This window comes from Corvus kubaryi, unplaced genomic scaffold (assembly GCF_017639235.1).
Source record: "Corvus kubaryi isolate FWS band 111438036 unplaced genomic scaffold, C.kubaryi_AGA036_p1.0 133, whole genome shotgun sequence".
Classification (NCBI taxonomy): domain Eukaryota; kingdom Metazoa; phylum Chordata; class Aves; order Passeriformes; family Corvidae; genus Corvus; species Corvus kubaryi.
Window position 1 is genome coordinate 37,464,047 of NW_024580667.1, and position 24,673 is coordinate 37,488,719.

The 24,673-nt window shown below is 38.2% G+C and overlaps 1 protein-coding gene across 1 annotated transcript in view; it reads right to left on the reverse strand.

Moving 5' to 3' along the window:
* GPC6 (glypican 6) overlaps nt 1-24,673 on the reverse strand; it is a 751,944-nt gene that overhangs the window by 512,281 nt on the left and 214,990 nt on the right. The window contains exon 2 of the mRNA XM_042034994.1: nt 14,039-14,197. Within this exon, the coding sequence (XP_041890928.1) occupies nt 14,039-14,197 (159 nt within the window). The remainder of the gene's footprint in view (nt 1-14,038; nt 14,198-24,673) is intronic.

The following is a 24,673-nucleotide window of genomic DNA, read 5'->3' on the forward strand; positions in this document are numbered from 1 at the left end:
AGGAACCACGGCACATTTTTGCTGATTTTACAAGCTAAGCCAGTTTAGTTGGTTTAAAATTGACTGGTGGTATGCCATGACCATCATAGTAAGGTGGCCTTGTGGCTGACCCTAAGCTTCAGCATCTACAAGTCTTGAATAGGAGTTTTAACTATAACCAGACTACACATGTTTATCATATTAATGAAGGAAATTTTAAGTAGGGAGGATATCAGGTCTGAGTAGCAAAGGGAGATTTTAAAAAGAATTTTCAAAAACTCTACGCAAGTTTTAAGCAAGGAAAACAAAGGTCATTGGTTCAAATGAGTAACTTCAGGCAGTATCATAAATCTTTGCAAGCAGAAATCATTTTAATTTTTTCCTTTTTCATTGGCAGTTTTTTATTTTAAATTACTTATGATATTTTGATCTAAAAATGTACTTGTTACAAAGATGCCTTGTTTTTCCCTTTTATCTGTGCAGAATGTAGCCATCAGAAAATTATCTTGCTACCTGTATGTCTAGTAATGATACAACATATGAAAGATCAATATTTATCTCCTTATGTAAAATGAACAGCACAGCACAAACTCACAAGCAATATTAGCACTTGAGTCTTAATTTGAGAGCTGCCAATCCCCTGTCCAGGGATACCTTGTTTTGCACAACTACACCTCTGCACTAGGGATGCACAGATCATCCCTGGAAATGGTCACTGGTTCTCTGTCCTTTTTCCACCTAATGTTGTATCTGTTTTTATTCCAGAGATTACATAAAAAGCCTCTCACATCACTGCTATTCCAAAATTAAATATGGATTATAGCTTTCCTAGGTATGCTTAAAGTAGTAAATAAATAAATACAATACAGATTATCAATAAGGGCATTGTCAGTCTGCATAATAACACAGTTTCTATTTAGGGAATTTGCAAAAACAAATGTCATTAGAGATGCAAATTAAGGAGATTAAGACATTGAGAAATTTTAGTCAAACCAGGGAAGTGCTATTGTCTTTATGCTGTGCTAAGATTGTTTCCTTTCAAGATGTGCATTTGAAGGCCTAATTACAGATACTCCTTGCATTCTGAAGTCTCTTCTGACTCGAAGAGGAAAAGCAGGTGCCAGGAGGAGGGCAGATGTACGTCCTAGATAATATTCCATAACAACTAAAACTCCCTGCTGGTAAACTATCCTCAGGCAACTCCTGTTCATACCTTTAGATGATTCACCAGATCCTGCAAGTTTCAACAAATAAATCCCTAGGCTGCAATGGCAATAAAGCCCTGTGGATTGCCCAGTGAGAGACGTTTGCTGAGGGGGCCTTCAGGTTTCAACATTTACCCAACCTTTCATGTGACTAAGGCCACCATAAAATTATAGTCGGCTCTCATCTGTCCTTTTCTCACCTCTGAACTTCCCTTCCTCTTTTGCATCGCTCTTCTTCCAGACCTCTAAAGAAACAGATGAACAAAACCATTTCCTCCTAGGCACAGCACTGCAACAGTGATAAAGTTTCAGCACACAGCTTACTGATGCGTAAGTAGAAAACCAGATCACGCTAGAAAAACGCATCTCTCAGCAGCACAGCTACATAAATCACAAACATAGCCCAGGTGAAGGTGAGGATAAGGAGTTTCATTTCAAAGGGCTTTTTTTGTAAATGGTGGGCACAACATTGCTTTGGCTTGTTGCATTTTATTTTATGCATTAGCTGAAAATGCAGCTGATCCCCGTGCAAAGTCCCAGTATTAAGCTTGCATATACTTAGGCCCAAAAGAGACTTATCCTTGGGCTAAGAACAGAACAAGGACTTCTCTAGTTTTATGTAGATGTGGATTTCCATGCATATGAAAGAACGCAGTTCAAAAAGCCAGTCACATTAATGAAGAGAATGTAGGAATGTAAGATGCCGGAAAATCCAAATAAATCACTATGCTTTTAGGGTTTCCTTTGAACAGTTAAGCATGATATTATCCTGGCATGTATAGTACTGTCTCTCTGGCTCTGTTAGAACTAGTTGATTATTACTTTGAACAAACAGTAATAGCTTTTTTCCTTTCAAAGAACTATGCAAAAATAGAGAAAAAGAGAATGCAGGTACACTCAGATTCCTGACACTAGTAGTACTGATTTACTAAAATATGGGTATAGATTTAATATTGACACCCAACTAAGACGGACAAAGACTCTCTAACAGTTTAGAGTTAGAAAGTGTATGTTTATTCCAGTGCCGGGCAGCTGTGCGGGGTAGCTCCCTAATACTCAGTGCAAAGGTGCAAGCCAATACAAAGTCTATTTCTCTACAAAAGTTATGAATATTCAAAATAAAAATGCATATTTATAGCACTGATACCTCCTATTCTCTACTTCATATGGTAATTAGCTTAAAAGTCATTAAGCATGTGTGGTATGTTCTCTGAATTGGGTCGGTGGTCTCCTTATTTGGGGAATGGTCTCGTGGGACGAAGTAAAACCTATCTTCCTCAGTTTGACCTTTCTACCTCTTTGGTTTTTGACAATACAAATTACTCCCTGGGGACATCTAGTTCCTCTCTCCATGACTTTTGAATAGATTCTCAGACAGAAAAATTAGTAATTATCTACATTTCTTTAAACCTATTTATTTATCAGTGTTTCTGTTTCTCATTATAAACACAGCTAAGCAAATATAAGAATGACAAGTAATCAGTTACTTACAGCTTAAAAGCGTGTTTTAAGTCAGCTCTTATTAACTCTTAATTAATCCCAGCCGGGCTTACCTATCTATCTAATTTAACTAATTTCCACAAAAATAATCTTTAGCTAAAATCTTAATGTTTCTTTTAAAATATGTTTCAGTACCTTCCTTTCTTCCACAAGGAGCATTGCTGAAGAGCCATTTGGAAGCTTCTTTCCAGTTCTCTTTCATTTTCCAAAATCTCTCTTATTTTCATTGTATTTTGTTTCGGCATAAAAAGAAGGTTTTCTACAAGGGTATGCAGACAGGTCCTGATCCAACGATCCCATCCATATGGAGATTACATGACATTGAAACTGCTAAAAATATTAAAGATATGACCATATTTACTCAAGAAGTGTGATACTATAAAATGTGAGGGGTAGAAAACTCTGCTGTAGGGTAATTTCCAATCTATTAAATTCTTAATTTAAATTTCCTTAATGATCACTTGATATTTAACTTCTCATTTATATACAATTAAATTACAATGGTTCAGCCTCTATACCTTTAGTTAGACTTAAAATTCAATGTGTGAATAAATAACTTTTAGAAGCTGAATACCAATATGCTTATATATACACAGTGGCCTTTTAAAATGTCTTATCATGTATGCTTTGGTATGAAAACAGGAAGCTGAATTCCAAACATCAACTACATGTAGGAAAAGGATGTCTCTGGGCATTGAACTAAGAAGCAGAGTAATTTCAAAGCTGTAGCTCTCCACTTGCTGTTGCTCACTAGGCAGCAGATCCCAGCTAGCTGGGTTTGGGTAGAGCCCAAAAATGATCCTGAAATGTCTGGGGCTCTGGAATCCATTCCTCAGAGCCTAAAAGCATCTTCAGCTCATGGCCTGTACTAAAACTTCTTTATGCATTTGAGAAGGTGAGACAAGGTTTCCCCTGCAAGTTATTTAATGAGAGATTAAATTAATTTGTTATTTACTTGTAGAAGTGCCAGGAAAGTTATGGAGATATATACAACAGCAGATATTGAAAAAACACTGCTTTCTTGGGAGTGTTTCAGATTTGCTTGTAAAGCTGACCAAGTGTTAATATCAGCAACTTGTAAAAATTAGAATTGCGGTGATGATGTTTTTCACAAATTCAGAGAACTTCACTGTACCATAAAATATACTATTGGAAAAGATTTGGTAATAATTTGTTTCTTCATTTTTAATTGCAACATGTTGGGTTTTTCAGCTGAAAATAAACTTTAGCATTCATTTGAAATCTTTCAAAATACCTGATTTTACTGAAATTCAAAACCAAATCTGTATCCTATTTTGTTGATATGAAATACGTATTTCAGAGTCAAATTTTGCTTCTTGCTTTGTGGTGATTGAAACAAGGTGTTTTCTTCAAAAACTGTTCCCAGCTTTTGAAAATTAAACAACCCAGATTGTCTACATTTGCTTTGTCTTAATAGCTAATTGCTCTAAGAGAACAGTAGATTTCCTAGTCTGCATACCCTCAAATGCATTCATTTCTTGTTATGCTTTGAAAGCTTACTGCATTTTTCCCTTTAAGAGATTTTGCATGCTCCAAAAACTAGTTCATATCAAGCAGAAATCACCTCGTCTTCCACCTACCAAACTTTGATTCAACTTTTATACAACAAGCTTGTATAAATTGATGCCTTCCTTAAACTGCACACCCTGTGAAACTGCTTCAATGTCAGAAGAAGGAAAAAGGAGATAACAACAGAACTGACTTCCTCAGCACAGTTTTAGCACCTGTGCAGACCATTTGCTCTTATCAGGATAAAAATTAATTTGCATACGTTGTACCCACTCACTGATGTTAGTATTCAACAAGTACCTGCTGTTGCCTTTTCCTGGCCATGATCTTGCTGAGATTTCATTGACTGAAGATGTCCTACATTTCTGAAATGAGTTGTTTTCACTTCCTTCCAGCTTTACATATGTCTAATGTCTTCACTATGAGTGTAGCTCTTCAAGAGCAAAAACAGCCTTTTAGCTGTGAGTTGATGAATTTCCTAACTTAGGAAGAGTGAATGGCTTCTAGATGCTCCCATGATAACACAAGAGAAGTATCAATTTACAGTAATGTTAAATACCCAGGAATGTTAAATTAAAAACTTGCCATACATTAAAGAAGGTATATTTCAGGCCTTCAGGTTTGGTTTCCTTTTTATTAAAAGTCTTGGTATAGATTCAAAGCAGACTTCAAGCAGCAATGGTGTCTACCCTACCATCTGTCTCTCCACCAGTGTGAAGACTCTTCCATAGAAGCTGCATTGTTACCCCTCTCAGATTGTTTCTGTAAGCCATATACTGTTCTTTACGTGATTACAGATCAACAGATAGCTGATGACAGTATTTTTGGACCTCTCTCTCTCCCCCTCCCCACCCTCCGTTTGCCATCTCCTACTCTATGCTTTGCCATTGCAATACCTGCTGTTAAGGACAGGTAAGTGACGTGTGCACTGCTGAAACACTTGACATTTCAGTGCTATGTCATTCTGAATGCATAATGCACACGGCTTACAACTAGAAGAAAATTAAAGACTTTATTTCTGATAAAGCTTAAAAACCAATATATACATATCCCAGAGTAAACATGATGCATGTACTATAAACACATTAAGCAAAACCATTTCAGTATAACTTTGAAAATAAAGATTCCTATTTATGTAAAAATCCTAAGAAGTAAATGAGTGGGAACTGTATCAGAAATATTCAGTAAAATAATCCACAAAAAACCCATTCTGGAGAATCAGTGAAATTCAGCATTTCAAGGTATTTAGAAAAACTGGAACATTTCAATAATACAGGTGCCATGCATTGTTTTAACTTCAAAGATTTCAGAAACAGCACCTGAATGTTCATGCACAGTAAAACAAGCAAGAAATACTGCAGTATGCATAATCTAATGGGATTTGTGTCTTGGTGATCTGTGTTTGTTTTGCCTGTGGCAGCCTGGCCAGCAGAAACTGCACACCTCACGGTGGTGCCACATTTAACACCAGCTCGGTGGTGACTCTGGTGTTACACTAACCAGCTTTGGCAGCCCCCACCAGCACCCAGTGGGGCTGCCCACGCAGAGAACGATGGCTGCTGCTTTCTACCGGCACCCACACAGGCAAGAGAGATTGCAACTCTGGGAGTCTAGGCAGCATGTGTTTTATTCTCAGCTGTTGGTATAGAATGAGAGCTAATGTAAAGCAAGTAGGAAAGACTTGGGAAGCAATACCTCTGTGCCACATCTTTCCTATCTTCTTCCTGAATATCTGGTAGCTCTGATTTATATGTGCAATTTTCATAGTTGCCACTAAGTATAGCACAAGTGGACCTTCAAATGCCTGCTTTTAAGTTTTCTCTAAAAGTATTCTTATGGAACATAGGCATTTAGGCATACAGCTCCCTTCTGTCCCCATCTTACTGCTGAAAGTGACAGTCCTCCCAGAAAATGACTGTCCTCCCAGAAATACTCCCAGAAAAAGTGTCAGTCCTCCCAGATACTCCTCCCAGAAAAAGATCCACTTCCATCTTTTTCTGGTAAACCATAGAGCAGAGGTAAAAGGAAGAAAAAGGAAACTTTAATTTAAAATAAACTCTAAAAGTATTTTAGATAAGCAGAGGAAGAGGGACAGAGATTCATTAAATCATTTTTCAGTATTACAGGAACCTTTTCATGACATACTAAGTTTCCTTTTAATTTCCCAGTTGTTTGGACACACAGGCAAAAGAATTAGGGAAAGAAGGTCAGCAAAAAAATAACAATGCCTGTTTATTACAGTCAAGGGATTAATCTAAAATATAGTATTTCTGCATTTAATGAGGGTTGAGGACAACAAATGAGAAATTATAAGGCTGCAGTTCCTATTATCCAAAGTGCTGACAATATGTATGAATAGCGTTTTTTCATAGCTTGGGTTTTATATAAAGCCTCTATTTTTGATTCTCACAGCATGGTTTTGTCCTTGCTGTATGTCAGGTAAGCACCTACCATCAGAGTAAGAATCAGGTATGGGCAAGAGAGTCTCCGATGAACGATTGCAAGAAGACATCAATATTATGGACTTGAGACTGAGTCCATTATTAATTCTATTCTTTTCCATATGTATATGAAACATCTTTAATCGCAGGGGGTTTTAGTAATTGTAAATCAGTAATTTTACTTATGGGTTGATATTTTTAAGGATTGGACATTAGAAAACAATTTTCATCATAAAATATTAAAAACATACACTGTTCAGAGCTTCTCTGAAGATTAAATGCCATTTGAATTCAACAGGATAGTGTTTTTTTCAACCAACATAAGATAATAACTGACCTCTGTAGTGCCTGCCTGCCTCAATATTTTAAACATCTTTTTCCCTACAAAATACTGTGTTACAAAAAAAAAAAACGAGGACATCTTCTGCAAAAGAGGCAAACAAAGCACAAAAGAGAGCCTCAAAAGTGTTTTAGATGTTTCACTCCTTTATTCTGTTCCATTTATCTGAAAAAATGTATAAGTAAGTCCAAAGTATAGGCATCTATATCACAACTAAATAACCTTTCTAATCCATATAGAGAAATAAGCACTCCAGGGAAAGATTTGTCCGGACCTATTTGAGGTGTAAACTTTACACTAACGTGACCTGCACCTCTCATTCCCTGTTGCCTACTGAGGGAACACACTAGATCATGAACATGAACTTACAGGAACACTCCATATCATGGACATCTAATCATCAACAAGGCAAAGTCTGCTTTCTGTTGCATGGGAAAAACACTGTATCCCTGCTCTCTCAAAGCCTGTTTGGTGGCCATACCTGGACAACATGCTTTCCAACGAGACATATTTGAGAGTGGGTGATGCCTACTCCAGCTCAGGGTAGCACCTTGTCCTTTGCTTTGCAGTTTCATAAACTTGATGCAGCTGGTTAGAAAATGACTGTTCCTCTGATCAGCTGCACTTAGCAAATGAAACTGAGGAAGAGCAGAGCCCATCCAAATGCACAAAGAGCATTTCCAACTTCAGGGAGTGTGCGGAAGACACTGATTCTCCAGCCTTTCAGTACTGGACTTGGCCAGGTTACAGGAATTTGCATCCCTGACTGGAAACTGTTTTTATTACTAGGCCAACCATTCCTATCCAAGTTTTGTAGGCTTGCCACCTCTCCTCTTTTGGTTAATTAAACAAACAAAAAAAAATAGCTTTAATGTAGTTCACAAATTTTAACATTATATGCGAAATTGATAAATGGTAATCTCAAGTCAAATCCTACAGGATTAGAGCCTAAAATTGTTTGCAGGCAATAGAGGTTTCTCCTAGGCTATTATCAGCTCTGATAGGATTTCAATTAGGTGTAGAATATTTTATTTACAAATTAGTGTTTCCTGTCAAATTTAAGGTATGGCATCTCTTACTAAAAATCTCTTTAATGCTTAGAAAGTTGTACCAGATGTCCAATGAAGACTTGCAAGCCTCTACATGCTATAAGTCAACAGATGCTGCATATTGTTAAGGCTTCTATTTGCTCTAAGGTCTGTATTTTGGCAAACACAGAACTTACATAGTGTGTTAAACCAGTAGATTAATCATATGTAAACTGTGGCCCTGCTAGCACTGTTACAGCAAAGCAGTTGTGGATTTTAAAAATCCACCTGTCCTGCAATGGATTTTGCATTTGATATGAAACATGTTGCAAAGCAACACTGAAATCTTGTAAAGGAAACAAAGTAAAAAAAAACCCCAAACACAAACCAAACCATCACCATCTTGCCCAAAATACCAAAGCCCCAAATATCTGGTCACCCAGCTTTGGCATGGTGTAGCCTATGTGCTGCCTCAGACACGGCAGCACTAGAATAACGTATCTATTTGACTTTCCCACACTCCAGCAAAGCTCCCTGCCTCCCAAATAGGTCTGTGGAAAAGGCAGACCTCTATGACTTCCAGCTTCCAGAAACCAAACAACCAAGCCAAAAATCTTCATGTGGAAACCAAGCCCTTTCGCTTTGGATGTATGAAAAGCAAAGCATTAAAAAAAATATTCTGCTGGAAGTCCATCTGCTGACCACGACAGCACCAGTGTACAAGTGGCCTTCTGTGTTGCTGTATTCCCTGTCTTCTGCAGAAATCCACAGAGGTCAGGGAGCCTATAGGCATGAGCTAAAGCTCAAGGCAGGCGGGAAAGCTGGGCAGCAAGAATAGGAGGAAGAGGGAGCAGAGGGCAGGAGACTTACACTGGCCATGCAACTGAACTTCAGTGTACTCCAGCTTCAAGCATCTCCCTTAGTTCACTTTTCACACTTTTTTTTTTTTATGAGACAGTTTAATAAGACAGTTATACCTGGCTATAATAGTTCATCTCCTTGAAAAGTTCTTACTTTGTTGGATACCAGCTTCACAAAACATATTTTTTTCAGCTCTAGCTCTAGCTGTAGCATCAAGAAAAGATTCAAACCTGCTATCTTTCTCCAAGTTCTTTCATAAAGTGTGGAAGAAAAGGGAATATAGGGTGTCTGGGATGTTAGCTATTCTTGCAGGTATTATTTTGGGAGATCATCTGTGAAACTTTCTTTTCTGCCCTGTAATTTACACCACTACTGCTGGTAATGACTGTAAGACATATAAGCAGCACTAATGGGTATGGATCACTGTTCTCCTAGACTGCAAAAAGAAGGAGCACGGGGAATGATGACACTGTATGATAAATCAATGTGCGGCTGCAGATTGGTCCGTAGGCTTTTTAGGTTATTTTCCTTAAGAGGCATCATGCCTCAGACATTCTGCTGAAGGCTATCCATATCCATTCAAGTTCATGATAGCTATTCTTAGACATTCCTTCATTTTCAACACCACTGCTAAGACTGCTACTGTAATTTTTAATGAGAATGAGGAGATAGTGTGTCTTTTATCAGGTTCAGATCTATTTAGCTTTAATGAAAACTCTTTGTTATATTTTTTTCCTATTCTTATTCAAAGGACTAGTGAGAAAATGTCACTGAACAGCTCCTTGTCTCCTCATTAACATTCATGACAAAAGCTTCCGGGAAGGGGCTGGTTTCGGCTGCTGATGGAGCAATACTTAAAAGAAATTGGCTTGTGTGTGAAACAGCTGCTCAGCAATGTCACTATGCAAGGGAATTGGTGATAATAAGATGATACTATTACAGCTACACTGGGAGCGTAATATATTTTAAGCTGCTTTGAGGTATACAGTGGAGGTCCAAGAACCAGAGCATGATTACTTGTCTGTTGTTAGGAATAGCAAACAGCTGATCATTAAGTGTCTGCTTTTATGGGTTAGTCTTACACAAAGCCTTGAGGTAAGAGAAAAATTTGTATCTGCTGGAATTATTCACTTCCTGTGTGTTTCCTATCTGCTGGAAAGGCTTTTTACTCCTTTTCCTAGTGTTTGGAAGGGTTTGTGTGTCCCATTGCTGAAATAGGTATTGCACTCTTTGCTAGGACAACTGAGCACTCGTTGTCTCATAGAAACTTTTCTCATTTCAAGGCTTTATTACTTGGTGAGATTCTTAGGAAAAGATTCTATGGATCCTCATGCACCTATAAGTGAAATTCCAAATACTGATTTTGCTTGAAATGACCATCCAGTATGTTAATGCAATGACAAATGTGCAAATGTACATATTACAGATGTAAACATCTGCACATAATGCTCAGCCAAGAAGCAACTGGCAGCTGGCATTATGTTGTGTAGTGACTTATGCTAATGCACACCACTGGTCTAGAACATGGAAACTGAATGAAAAATTACATTGTCAGATCTATGGTTCTAAGACATCGCTGAACCTCATATACTATGAGGAATAAATGAGTCTAGAAGAATGGAGCAGTCAAAAGTCCCAACACAGTGGCAGCCCTTTAGAAATGTGGAGTACAAATGAATAAGAACTAAAAGATTATAAAGGGCTTTAGGATGCAAGAACTGATTGTCAGTTAAAAGAAAGGTATAATTTTTTCTGATCATAGCTGGTTCCAAATCGCTTAGTAATTTCTAAAGTTCTCTGTTACAAATTTCATCTTCAGATTCTATTGCTTTTAGTTATTATAGAAATTTAATTCTTGTAGAGATTTAGAAGTACTGCACTTCAGGTGAAATGAAATATAAAACTGACATAGAAATTATGTAGGAACATTGCCAACAGGCTGAGGGAAAGGAATCCTCAGCTCAGCTTTGATAAGGCTACACATGGAGAGTTAGGTCCAGATCTGTACTCCGGAGTACAAGAGAGATATGGACACGATGGCGCAATCCACGCAAGGGGCAGTAAGATGATGAGGAGATTGGACTATCTAGACTATCTACTCTAGAAGCAGAGGCAGAGAAAGCCCAGAGAAGAAAATGCTCAGGGCATCTCATCAATGTGCGTACATATCTAGTGGGGGGATGTATGGCCCAATGACAGGACAAGAAGCAATGGCTACAAACTAAGAAAAACAAAAGAAAACAAATCAGGGAATTCCATGTAAACACAAGAAAACACATTATTGTGAGGATGGTCAAACACTGGCGCAAGTTGCCCAAAGATGCTGTGCAGTCTCCCTCCTGGAGATATTAAAAATGCTGCTGCACATGATCCTGGGCATCCTGTTATCCCAGGATGCTGAACCTGCTTGGAGAAGGAGGTTTGACAAAGACACCTCCATTACATCTAAGCCATTCTCAGATTCTGTGATTCTGTGTAAGAATGTTTGTCTCACCAGAGGGTAAAGAGACAAAGTTCAAGTTATAGCAGATTGAGTTTCCTTTTAGATTAGATCACGAATAGGAATTTGGGAAAAAATTCTGAAAAGGAAAACAGATCTCAAATGGCCTCTCAAAATGGAAATCACAACACCATTCTATCTGTGCTTAAGTGTATGGTTGTGGGGCAGAAAACAATAAGAAAGACAAGGCTTATGAAGGTCAGATCAAAATTCAACAGAGTTCACATACCTCTAAAAAGTTTTATGTTGCAAAACTTAGCATTACCCTAAGTTGTCTAGTACAGCATAAAAAAACCCAACCCCCTGTAAAATCTACAAGATATCCCTTTGATGTCCTTTCAAGAGTTTTCAAAATTATATGAATGTCTGAATGAAAAAGAGCTTGGCAGCAACTATAGTTTAAATTAACTCCTCAAGGGAGCAATGCTGATATCTACCTCAACATTACTTAGATATTCAACTATTCTTTTATTGCTTATATATGCTGCTCTTGATAAACACAGGTACTGTGCAAAACTTCCATAAAATCATCAAAATTGGCTGTATCTCTTTTGTTATTTGTGGTGTACTAGCATTAAATGGCATAATCATGTATCAGAATTCCTTTGTGCAATCACAGTACCAAATTAAAAAAACAACATCAAAGTGGATAATACTCGAACAGTTAAAACACGGACATTAGCTATCAATCTTTATATTGCATTATATTGAGAAGCATCACACTATTTTAAACTGCAAGAAATCTAGCTGATTTTACACTGATGGTCTATTAGGTGAATATATTTTTCCATTAATGTCTTTGCCCTTCTAGAAAGAAGCAGTTTTTCCATACAAATGAACAAATTTTGAATAGCTTTAGAATAGCACTGAAATCCTGAAAGCATACACGAAGTTCAAATGCTCTTTGATAAGATATCACATTGCAAATTCCCTTTAAAACATCAATAATAAGATAGAAGAAACTACTTAGTCTTTTATTCCAAGTTTCTGTGGGGCAGATCCCAGAGTGGAGTATTTACAACCAATCAGTAACTTCCAGCTATACCTTACCATCAGTATTAAGACACAGAATTTCAGATTACTGAAAAACCTATCATGTCCTTAAGTTCAGTGCAATACAGAAAAGCCTGAAGTTGCCAAAGAATTAGCAAAGTGCTGTCTGAGCTCTGTGGTCAATGAGCCCAGCGTTTTCAGAGTGCTGCATGGTCACTGAACACCAGCAACTACCCCAGCTTCCTTCTAGAAAAAAAACCCTGTACATGCCATAGATGGTTTGAAATGTCTGTTCCGCTTGCACACTCATCTTGTAATACCACACACAACTTCTGGATTTTTTTTTTAGATCCTTTGAAGACAAGTAAATTTTTTAAAATCCACTACACAAAGAATTCCAATTTCACATTAAAAAGGGAAGTCATCACATTTCAGAGGAGTGCAGTCATCCCCACCTTCCAAGGACACTCTCTAAATTACATTAGCATCTGATCTGCTGCTAGGGACTTTCCTCCAGCTCATCCTCATATTACACATTTTCCATTCCCTTTTTTTATAATTCATTTTTTCTTCTGTGTCATATTGAGTGAATCAATATTAGAAAAAAGCCTCTTTAATTGGATAGTAATACAGAATTACCCATAGGAGTTAGAGCCATCTTCACTTCTTTCTAAATGCGACCTAAGAGTTTTGAAACAAGCTTCCAACTTCAGAGATGACATTTCCACCGTTCTCCTAAATGTGTGCATGTGACCCATTACCTGGGGTTAGCCAGCTTTAGGCCACCTATTTGCAGGCTTTTTCACCTGCAGGCAGCTCTGGATTCCTCTCTGCAATGCTGATTTACACCTCTTAATGCCAGACCTTTTTAAACTTATACATACGCAGAAATGCTCAGGGTGACACTTTCAAACACAGATACAGATTTCATATTTAGATAAAACCATGACTTGAAAATACGGACACAACCACAAAAACAGCTTAATGTTCGTTATCAAAGACAAGCACTTAGCAAACTGTGACACCTCAACCTTGATCTTGCAAAGATCTTATAAAGGTTGATCACAAGGAAATAAAACCCCCAAACTGTTCTTGCTGGTCCCTTCTAGGTACAAAAGATGTGTTCAATACTGCTTAAGTGGTTTGTATGATAATCCCTCTCAAGCAGAACTTGAGGCCTTAGTGTTTGGAAGCCAGAAGCCCTCTTAGAGCCTCTGTATATCACAAGAAAATCATGCAGGAAAAAAACAACAGTCTTAAGGCTATAAAAAGGCAGACTACACAAATACTGCTCTGTAATAACAAAAATCATGGGAGATCCACAGTTCATCTTGCAACAGTGAACATAATTACAAACCTAAATTTTGCATTTGAAACTAGGAGACAAATATCATAAAGCTCTCTATGCATATCTCATCTCTTTTTTCAACATTAGCCAAGCCTGCAGGCACTTAACAGTGTGATTCTTGATGTCATTGTAATTAAAGGCAATGCTCATAAGGCTGATAAGCATACCAGCTGTATATTAACCCTTATCTTAGCCAAACTGACAACTGCAAATGTGATATCTAATTGTAAAGAAAAGAACATTGGAATTTATTATGGATAACTGGCTTTTAAATCCCATAACCTTGAAAATAAGTAATTTTTACCCAGCCTACCGTCAAACTTCTTGTGCCGGGATATGAAAGTCGTGCGTACAAAGTGACTTGTCTCCTCCACTAAGTTTTCAAACTCCAGTTTGCTCTGTTGGCTTAACTTGTCCTCCATTTCTGAGGTGCAGCATGTATATTCCTGAGGGCAGATTCTCAAATGTTCCCCTGGAATCACAAGAAAAGAAGGAATTAGAAATATTTCAATATGGATAGAAATGTGCAAGAACCAAATATACATGATGGCTCTTCAGTTTGGGTGGGCTACCCAGGGAGCTCTTTAAGGCTTGATTTAAAGAGCTTGACAGGGAACATCTTGAATTTGTATCAACTACTTTGCTATAGTTGGGCTCCTCGCAGGGGAGAGGACACACATTTTGGAGAGTTGTTTTGATGCTTCAAGAAGTAAAACTGTCTCACACCGGAAGTGTTCTCCCATGATGAAGAAGCCTTCCACATTTACTAAAATACACTTAAAATTTGAAAAACAATTGCTTGTTTTCTGCTTGTATTCAAATTGCCTGGAGAAATACCTAGTGAGATTACCTGTTCCAAGTCTTTGGAGCTATCAAAAACTGAAAACCAGAAATTATGCATTTGCTGTCAAAACCTGAAGAACAGAAATTATGCATTTCTGTAGACAGGTCCCACTTGCCCAAGCACACCAAAACATTCTTCCCTTCTCCCCTTTCCTTCCCTTCTGCTTAAGAGTATTTTAATGATTTTATTTGGGTGTCACATGTTTTCTGGGGCAGCATTTCTTGTCAGACTGAGCAAGTGCTCTGTTGAATAGCAGAAAGCAATGAAGAGTTTAATTAATGCTTATGTTATACGGAAATGCAATGTAAAAGGTAATGAAAGCCTCTTATTTAATTCAATAGATTTATCTCTTGAAGCACTCTGCCAGTTCTCCTGACAATATTGCTTTCTTCAGTACAATTTGCAAGTGGAAACCAATTCTTCAGCTCATGAAATTAAAATGGTCTGTTATTACATGAAATGTGAATTTCCAATTGACGCTGTACTGAGGGTGTCAGAAACATTTAGCTTGGTTTGTACAAAGGCAGAAAATTCTACCATTTCCTCTTGAGAAATAAAGAGAATGATCTGCCTGTATGATAAAAGTTACTTGTAAGGCAATGAAAACATTTAGCTTTCTGTACACCGAATCCTGATTAAAAATCCCTCTGCAAATCTCTTAAAGGTGAAAATAAAATGATATACAAAGCCCAAGGGTTAAATAAATACTGGGGACCTGATTCTCATTTATATCGAGGCTCCTTTCTACCACTGCTGAGCCATAAAGAAGACTTAAATGCAATTTATACCTACTTTAAGGCTGCTTTTCACCATTCTTATTATGGAGTGAGGAGAACCAGGCCCTAAGTTTTATGTTTCCCAGGGGTATAATACATTTAGCTGCTGCATCATTTTGAAGACAGCATCAAAAAGAGGTTTGCACATGCTTAGAATAAACACTGTCTTGAGTTTGCCCTCACCTTATTCCAATTTATGTTTCGGTTCTCGAATGAAGTCTTTTAATTTGAAATTTAGTCATTCCTAAATCCTGACTCCTCACCCCCATCTTAATTTGTTTTTTTCTGCAAGAGTTCATAATATATGAACTATACTGCCATGAGGTTTCTTTTAGCAGTCTCAAGACTTTTTAAAAGCTCACAGCTATATATCTTCAGAAAGGACCATTTCATTATTATCAGTTACTGTTTGGCAGTACTACCTACAAGTCCCTACAGTCATGTCTAAATCCACCATGATAAAAAACTTAGTATAAACCTGGGAAAAAAATACATCCCATGACCATCAAAATATTGTAAGGATTGCTTCCCATGTCTGCTACACCCTCCCACCACAAGAAATTAATTCCTCTCCATCCTCAAAGTCACACATCTAAGCCATAAACAACACATACAGGGACTGGTGAGCCAGCTGCTATCAAACATAAAAGATAGTGGCAAACTAATGTTTGCCTTACCCTCTACATCTCTGTCACATTAAACTGCAACTATTCAACAGGTAAGGGAGGTATCATAATAAGAAACAATAAAGGTTATTTTAGTAACAGTAATGTGAGTTTTTATTAGATGTCAGAAAGACAAGTAAAGTTGAAATATTGTGTCATTAGAAGCAGTGCTGTGTCCTTGATTAAATAAAAAAATACCCCATAGATAATGTCTGCCCCTTTCCTCGATAAATCCAGGGTTTTTTCCTTATTGAAAATACCTACTTTCCCAGTTCCAGTCAGACTGGTAGTTTATGCTTTCTATTATGATAATGATCTCTTGTGCCATTGCAGCCAAGAATTTTTATAAAATTCCGTTTTCTTTCCTCTCTTCATCTGAAGTTCTTCTTTTTTTTCTGCCTGGATCTGTTTGTTTTTCAGAACTGTCAGGCTGTAAACTGGACTAATGGTAATCATCAAGGCACTGTGCTTAGTAAGTAAGAGTCATGGGTCTAAATTTTTTTAAACATTGTATTATGCTGAGTATTATGACACATTAAATTCTATTGAACAGTCATTTTTGCAGCAATAGTAATTTTTTCTTTCTCTTATTTATTTAGAGTTTTAGTTTGAGTTAGAGTTTGCTTCACTACAAAAATTATTTCTCACTTTGCCTGCTACAAACTCATTCAGATTCCTACTGCATTGTTTTCTTATACATGTATTTTCATTAAGTTTCTTCCTTTTAATTCACTGGTTATTCCTTCATTCATGAGGCTCTTGACCACAGAAATCTGAAACTCACATTTATCAGAAACACTCACAACTTCTACATTACCTCATTGCCTTTTTCTCCCAACAATATGTCTTCCTAATCATCTATATTAGCCACCCACCATCCTCACAAAACCTTTGCTGTACAATAATGAACTTTTTTTTCAAAACACATTTCTAGTTCTTCTCTCCTCCCTGACCATACACTCCCTGCATTTCTGCAGAAAGAAATAAAAATGGAAATATTGTGCTACTTTTCATATTCTGTTTTGAGATCTTGCTTCCTTCTCTTTCCTGCACTGAAGGATCAGGTCAGACTACAGATAAAGCAAAACAAAAAGCATTTTCCATTGGTCTATGCCAATGGAGTCTTTGGATGCCTAAGATGTTCAAATGTATTTTGTAAAAATGAAGCTTTTAGAAACTTTAGCTCATAAGTCCTGTAATGTTTATGCGGACCATGACTGGCTGCAGTTTCCAGGGGCTCACAACTTGGATAACATGCGTTTTCCTGGGAATCACAAATGGAAACCCTCTAACAAAGTAATTTCTGGATGCTTAATCTCATTTTGCTTTTTAAAAGTATGGTTCTGATTTTGTGCTTGTTCTTATCAAACCTCCAACTAATGTAAATTTGCCAGGTCATTAGTTCACTCCTTGTAAAAAAAAAAAAAAAAACAAACAAAAAAACCCATAATTTTCTCAACACGAACCAGGGGCTTTGGGGTTTTTTTGGTTGGTTGGTTGGTTTTTAGGGGTTTTTATGTGGTTTGTTTTGGTTTTCTTGTAGGTTTGAATATTTTTAATTAAGGGGTGTGAGCTTTATTTTGGATTTTTTTTCTTCTTTTGTGTAAATCTGTGACCTAACAGGCTGTTTGGATTGGAAATAACTCTTCAGGCTAATTTGATTGTGCTTCCTCTGATTTCTTGAATTGGATCATTTACCAGTTGCATTTTGTAAAACATTGTTCCATTACCATAGAAAGAGTTTAATCACTAATTTGTGTATTTACACACCTCAAGTATTTTGCAAAATGTGCTCATAACTAATGTACCAGTTCTTGCCCTGGGAAACTCCATATGGTCTAGGTTCTTACGCTAATTTTAGCAACGATTTTTACAGCACAAGTGCATTGGTTATAACTGACTAGTTTTTTCTTGTTGCAAATGGTGTCTCCCCAAACAAGTTGGACATGAGTGTAGTTACACTGCACCAGCATTCTGCCCGGCTGAACAGGTATTAACTCAATATTCCCAGTGACCTACCACAACTCTTCTAACCACCACTTCCAGCTGAAGATGCTGACCTACATATCTCTCCTCATGTGGCTTATGTTATATAAATCAAATCAATTGCCTACTACAAATTCAGCTACCAGTATTCAATTCCAGTTTTATTACAGCTGTAATCTCACACCTGCCTTCACATGATCCAAATTGGCAAGTTTTGCAGTTGAATTTGGCAATCCTGCTAGCATGCTGCTTTGAAGTGTGATAAAGCAATTTATAAAGCACTTGTTTTATATTCAGATGTATTGCTGTTTGGTGTCCTTAAAACATGCTACAAAACTCATAAGTCTTTAAAAAATCACAACTTACAGCTCTCAAGCTGAATAAATGCTTTTACTGTGTATCAAAATGCCTGAACTGATCTGAGCATGGTAACTACCTGCAGGAGATACAGTGTAAAGGATCGGAAAACCCTACGGAATATAACATTACCCTTAACAATTTAACCGCCAGATTTCCTGAATACCTGATGCAAGCATTGGTTACATTATTAGAAATGGAAATATTATCACATAACATATTTAACATCAGGCAGAATTTTTTATGGGCCATGTTGCAAGTTTAGCAATTTTGGAAGCAATTCTTTCTCAGGCAGTCAAAATTTTATAGTTTCTATCCCAATCACAAATTTAAAACCCTGATATTGTTCTGTTCACAGAATGATAGGGCTAACTGTATGACTGGGGAAAATAGAAACACAGTCACCACCCTGCTTCACAAATCCAGCAATGAATAAAAATTAATTAATACAAGGGGTAAATTAAAGATGTGCATTCAAACTTGATTACCTTGTATACATCAACAGAGCCTAAAAGAAGGGAAGATAGCTCTGCATTCTTCATCTTGCAGGTTAGGTTAATGTGATTTGGCTTTTTCATTTGCTGTGCTCTTTAAAATTAGAAATACTTGCTTCAGACCTACTCATATTCAGCCACTTGTGGAGAAAGGAGTGGAATTTATTAACAGTATGAACTTTAACAAAGACAAGTATCAAGTCCTGCACCTGGAACAGAATAGCCAAAGAGCCCAGTACATGTTGACCCCTGTGTGGCTGGGGAGCTGCCTTGCTGAAAAGGATGGGGGCTCCTGGTGGACACCAAGCCAACATGAGTCAACAGTACCCTGAAGCAGCAGAACTAAATCTGATATGGGTTGCATTCCCAGGGGCATTACTAGCAGAGGTACAGACATGATCATCCCACTATACTCTGTGCTTGTCAGGCTGCACCTGCAGCACTGTGCTCCATTCTGGTCCCCACAATTCAAGGAAGCTTCAGACAGAGTGGAGAGGGTCCAAAGGAGCATCATGACGATGCTCAAAAGACTGGAGAACATGCCATGTAAGAAAAAATTGAGAGAGTCAGGTTTTTTCCCCTGGAAAAAGACAAGGCTCAGGAGGGAACCAATCACAATATTAAAGTACTTAAAGGCTCTCTCTTCACAAGGAGCCACATGGACAAGAAAAGGGGCAAAAAATACAAACTGGACGAGTAGAAGTTTCATCTCGGCATAAGGAAGAAATTTCTTAAAGTGAGAACAATCAGTCACTGGAACAACCTCCCCAGGGACATGGTGGATGCCTCATTGCTGGGGGTTTTCAAGATTTGACTGGGCAGAGTGTAAGTTAACCCCATCTGGGCTCCCTTTCCCACAGTGCCTGAGACCAGATGATCTGTCAGCATTCCTTTCAAAGTACTTCACAACTTCCTACCTCTCATAATTATAAAGGACTGGAACCACTTGACTTTTGTTTCTAAACTAACATTTTAGACCCAATTATCTGTATTTTCTGTTATTTTAAAAGATTATTTAAAAACCGTGATGAATAGAGTTAAAAGAAAAACTTCATTGAACTTTAACCCTTGCCCACTGTTCTGAGATTTGGATCATTTTCAGTATCAGTGATGATATTTCTGAATATCATTGAAGTTTTTGAAGTTTCCAATTTAAGTTCTCTGGTGAAATCAGGAGCATGGGAAACTCTTAATGATCACATTATTAATTTTCTATTAGAGAAAACTATTATTCTCCAATACACTTACACCATTCTGTCACACAACTTCTAAGAGAAAACAATGCTGTAGAAGAATTTGACTAACAATCATCTTTAATTTTAAAAAAAGCCCAAGCACCATTATCATGTTTTCTCCATTAACTTATTTAGCAGTTAAAAATAAATTAGAAACATGAGTTTTAGCATTTCAGGCAATATTCAAATAGTGAAAATTAAAATATCATTTTGTTGGACAAAACCCTGTTCTCTAACCCAAAAGTCCTAAGGCTCCTTCTGACTTTGTAATTATCATCTCTGTGGGGTATAACAGCCCTGCAAAACTGCACCTGACATTCAAGTCACAGATTGAACTTTCCTACTCAAACTAAAAGGAAACAGATGATGTTTTAAATTAATTCCATTGTAATATTGGCCTGACAAGCAATGACAGGAGCAATATTTGCACAGAAAATGACAGCTGGAGGAAGGGAGGGAAACCTGTCTGTAACACACAGATCGTGCCATCAGACATAGCTCTCCTAATTTTAATCAAAGGAATATTGAACCTGAAAACCTTTTGTGTCTGGTGGACTCCAATAAATCTGTGCAACTACCCCAAGAAAGAAACTGACTCATTTGTTTGCCTCGACTCAAATCATTTTTGCTCAGATTCCTTTTGTTCCTTGAATTCTTTGAGGTCAATTAAAAAATGAATGCATTCCAAACGGACTGATAATTAGTTAACAGTCTCTTCATTACAGGTCCCACAGGGAACCTTCATTTACAAGAAGCCCTGACCCTGTTGTCCTTGGGAAGATTTCAGTAATAAGTTACCGAAGCCAAGGCCAAGGCAAACTTGTTCAGACTAGGACTATAACAGATGCTAAAGAAAGAACTGAAGTCCCTTGAGTATTCCTAACTAAACTACTAGAAGCAGTACCACTACTCCAATGCTCAGGATCATTTTATTTTCCAAGCATACACAGTCAGACAAATTGTTTTTTGATAGCACAGTTTGTGAGAAGAATCTTTAGTTACCTCTTGGAGAGTGTATTACTGGCTTTATGCTCAGTGCCTTGTGGAAAGCAAACGGCAAGGCTGTGATTCAGAACTGATAGTTTCATCATCTCACTGGCTACATGGCTGCAATTTTCTGATTTCAAAGCATGCTCCCACCTGGGAACAAGCAGCCAACGTCCCCTCCCCCTCAATTGATTTTTGCTGTTTATTATGTCCCCTACTATAATAGCAGAAATATCTTATATAGCATTATAGTGAGAAGTAGAATACAAGCAGCACATTGCTTTACCATGACCATAAAACACAATGCAAGGCAGGCTTTAAATTTAATCCACCCTCAGAACAATTTTATGATTAAGATAGCAGGATGAGATTGTACACATTCATGTATTTATAAAGATTCTAATCAGCATTCTTCAATTCAAGTAAAACAGAAATCCAAAGATGTGATTGCAGCACATGGCATATCAGAGACAGATTTACACCACTTAGGTCATACACCCACAGAAATACTTCTGATATACCCACTGAATGTTGCAGTAGGAGAGAGTGGTGGATTTAGTTTCCTGGGACTAACTGGGTATGCTGTAGTGCCCAAACCAGTCCTTAAGATAGTTATACCATTACTAATATACATACATCAAAGGTTAAAGCTGAATGAGATAGAGTCATGCCGTTTGGTTGCACTGTCAAGTGTATTTTAAAGCTGCGCAGATCCCTTGCTAATCACTGTACTGTCATGCATAAAATCCATGTTTCTGAAATACGAAACTTAACAACTGTTTAAGAGTCATTTAAGACTCATTACTCAAAATGCTCTCCTCTTATTCACATGGCTTCAATCAGCCCAAGAAAACCTTTTTGTGCTACCATTAAACAGATTAATCTACATTTCTGTCTTCTGATTAATAATAGCATGCTTTCCTGCAATGCCAGTCACAGAAACAGCTCACAAAGACAAACATGATAAATGTTGAGTTGGTCGTAAGTTCATAGGCTGTAATGGATACGTCAGTGGTAAGACTTTGGTGCTACTGCCATAAACTCTTTATTGAAATATTTTTCAGCCTAATCTCTTTCTTAGTTCCTTCAGGAAAAAGGGAGTACAAAAAGGGAGGCTACAATTTATAAAGATCTGAGAATCATATTCTCATACTGACTCAAGGTCTACCCATGAAATTTCAAGGCCAGAAATGCTGGCACTTGTCCTTTAATTTCTGTTTGGAACCAACCACTGTGAAAAGCAAAATGCCTCTGCCAGCTCCTAAGTATTAACCTTACTGTGACACAAGTTGTAAGGCAAAAAGCTAAGCACTTTCTCCAAGTTTGTGTATCTTTGACTTTATAAGGGAGGAGGAAAACATTTTTTTTTTTTTTCCCCAGAGAAACATGCTAAGAATACGTCAACAAGTGTAAAGCCCAGAGAAATCACTCAATGCAAGAGAGGCCAAATGCTGCAAAAAATAATGTCCTGTTACCCCCATGCAGGAGTTCTGTGGTCTGCGAGCCAAGTTTTTTTGTCTCGGGCTTGGTTCTGCAGATCCAGTTGCTGCTACAATGTGAGAAAGTCCACGCTAAATCCAAATAAGGTGCTGGAAGCAAAGCACAGACAGAACTGTGGGAGATTCAAGAAGAGAACTACTGACATGGGAAGGTATAAAACCCTACAGGAAAAAAACGTGACAAACTGGAGTGTGGCAATGAAGCAACAAGGAAAATCAGCTCATTCCCGACCTAAATGATGACTGTATGAACACCTGAGAATTATCAGGTGACTTATCACTGATGGTAATCAATCTATTGCTTAGCCTCATAGCTCACTGGCTGTAGTTGGACATGCTCTGCTGTGACTCGGGGAGCCTTGACTCCCAGGGGTCGCGGAAAAACTTCCCCAGCTGCTCTTGATCAGCCAAGTGGAAGAAGATACCACACTAGTGGGTGCCTTTTTCTGCAAGTGGCATCTTCCTCAGGTGAGAGAGTCTCAGAACTACAGAAACAAGTATTTAGGTCTTTCCTAAAGGTGCAGAAGAGAATGTTCTATGACTTCCCACAGTAAATTGTATGCAAGTAAGGAACTCAGACCTTTTTCTGCCCACTCTGATGAATCAACACTGCTGAAATGACTCTTCTTCAGTAACAGGCGATACCAGCTGACCCAGGAGGAAGAAGCAGAGTACAGATATCCCCTGAGAATGTGCCAGAGGAAAGTCCTCTCATGCAATTTTTTTTTTCTATTGACTGACTACTTTTAGACTGTTTTGATTCACTTATGAGACATAACTTCACAAACGGAAAATACCCATGTGTTAAAGTATGTATAAAAATACCCTGAACTACAAATCTTCTAATTATCAATATGAAAAAAAGGTTTCTCTGTGGATATTGTCAACTATATCATGCAAACAGAAATCCTGTATTATTAAAACCAAGGATAGGCAAGCTTTTGATGGATATGCAAGAAATTCTGAAACATTTTCAATAAATTGTATTTCCTTAGTGATCTCAGGGTTCAGCAGCGAGGACTGACATTCTTGAAATCCTGTTCATTACTGCTTTCAGATTCTCAGTTTCAATAATCAGCCGTCACAACTTGTAGAGCCTGGCCTAGGGTGTCCAGGTCCTCCCAGCTTTGAGACAAGCTGGACTCATGGGCATCCTCTGAAGAGGGAGGCAGCTGGTGTGTGTGCCTAAAGCTGCCTGTGGGGGGGTGGGACTGAAGGTCATTCAGAAAACAGTGCTGTCACTCTTCAGCAGAAGTTGGAAAGTTTTGAAGGGTTCCTGAGCACAGACTAGATGCTTTTTTTCCTGTTACAGGCTCAGTGCTTTCTCAGAGCTTGCCAATTTTGATAACCTCTAAAGTTTCCACATTACAGGAGGTAGAAGTTCTCTTAGCTACTGGTTCAGGTCAAGTTCTCAAGTTTCTGTCCCTTTCCATGTGTATCCAAAGGCTATAGCTAAGTCCCTCCACATAAAGGAGTTAGCAACTGATACATATGGTGAGAGGAGCTTGCACCCATGTTTCACAGGGAAATCCCCTTTTAGGCAATGAATCTGTGAGCAAACTAGTTGAAGGAAGGAAAAAGAGACAGGGTGGGACCTCAAAATTTTGGGTGAGGGCTTCAGCTTATTTCTTAGCCCATATTCAAACAAAGGTCCTGACTGGAAGGATTTGTTGCTTTGCTTGGCTTTAGGATCTCTCTGCTCTGGACTGGGATCTGGACAGGCTGGATCGATAGGCTGGGGTCAAAGGTATGAGGGTTCAACAGGACCAACTGCTGGGTCCTGCACTTGGGTCCCAAAAACCTCACTCATTGCTACAGGCTGGGGGAAGAGTGGCCAAAGAGCTGCCCATTGGAAAAGGACCTGTGGGTGCTGGTCGACAGTTGGATGAACATGAGCCAGTGTGTGGCCAGGTGGCCAAGAAGGCCAGTGGCATCCTGGCCTGTATCAGTAACAGTGTGGCCAGCAGGACCAAGGCAATGCTTGTCTCCCTGTACTCAGCACTGGTGAGACCTCACTTCAGGTTCTGTGTTCAGTTTTGGGCCCCTCACTGCAAGAAAGGCATTGAGGTGCTGGAGAGTGTCCAGAGAAGGGCAACAGCGCTGAT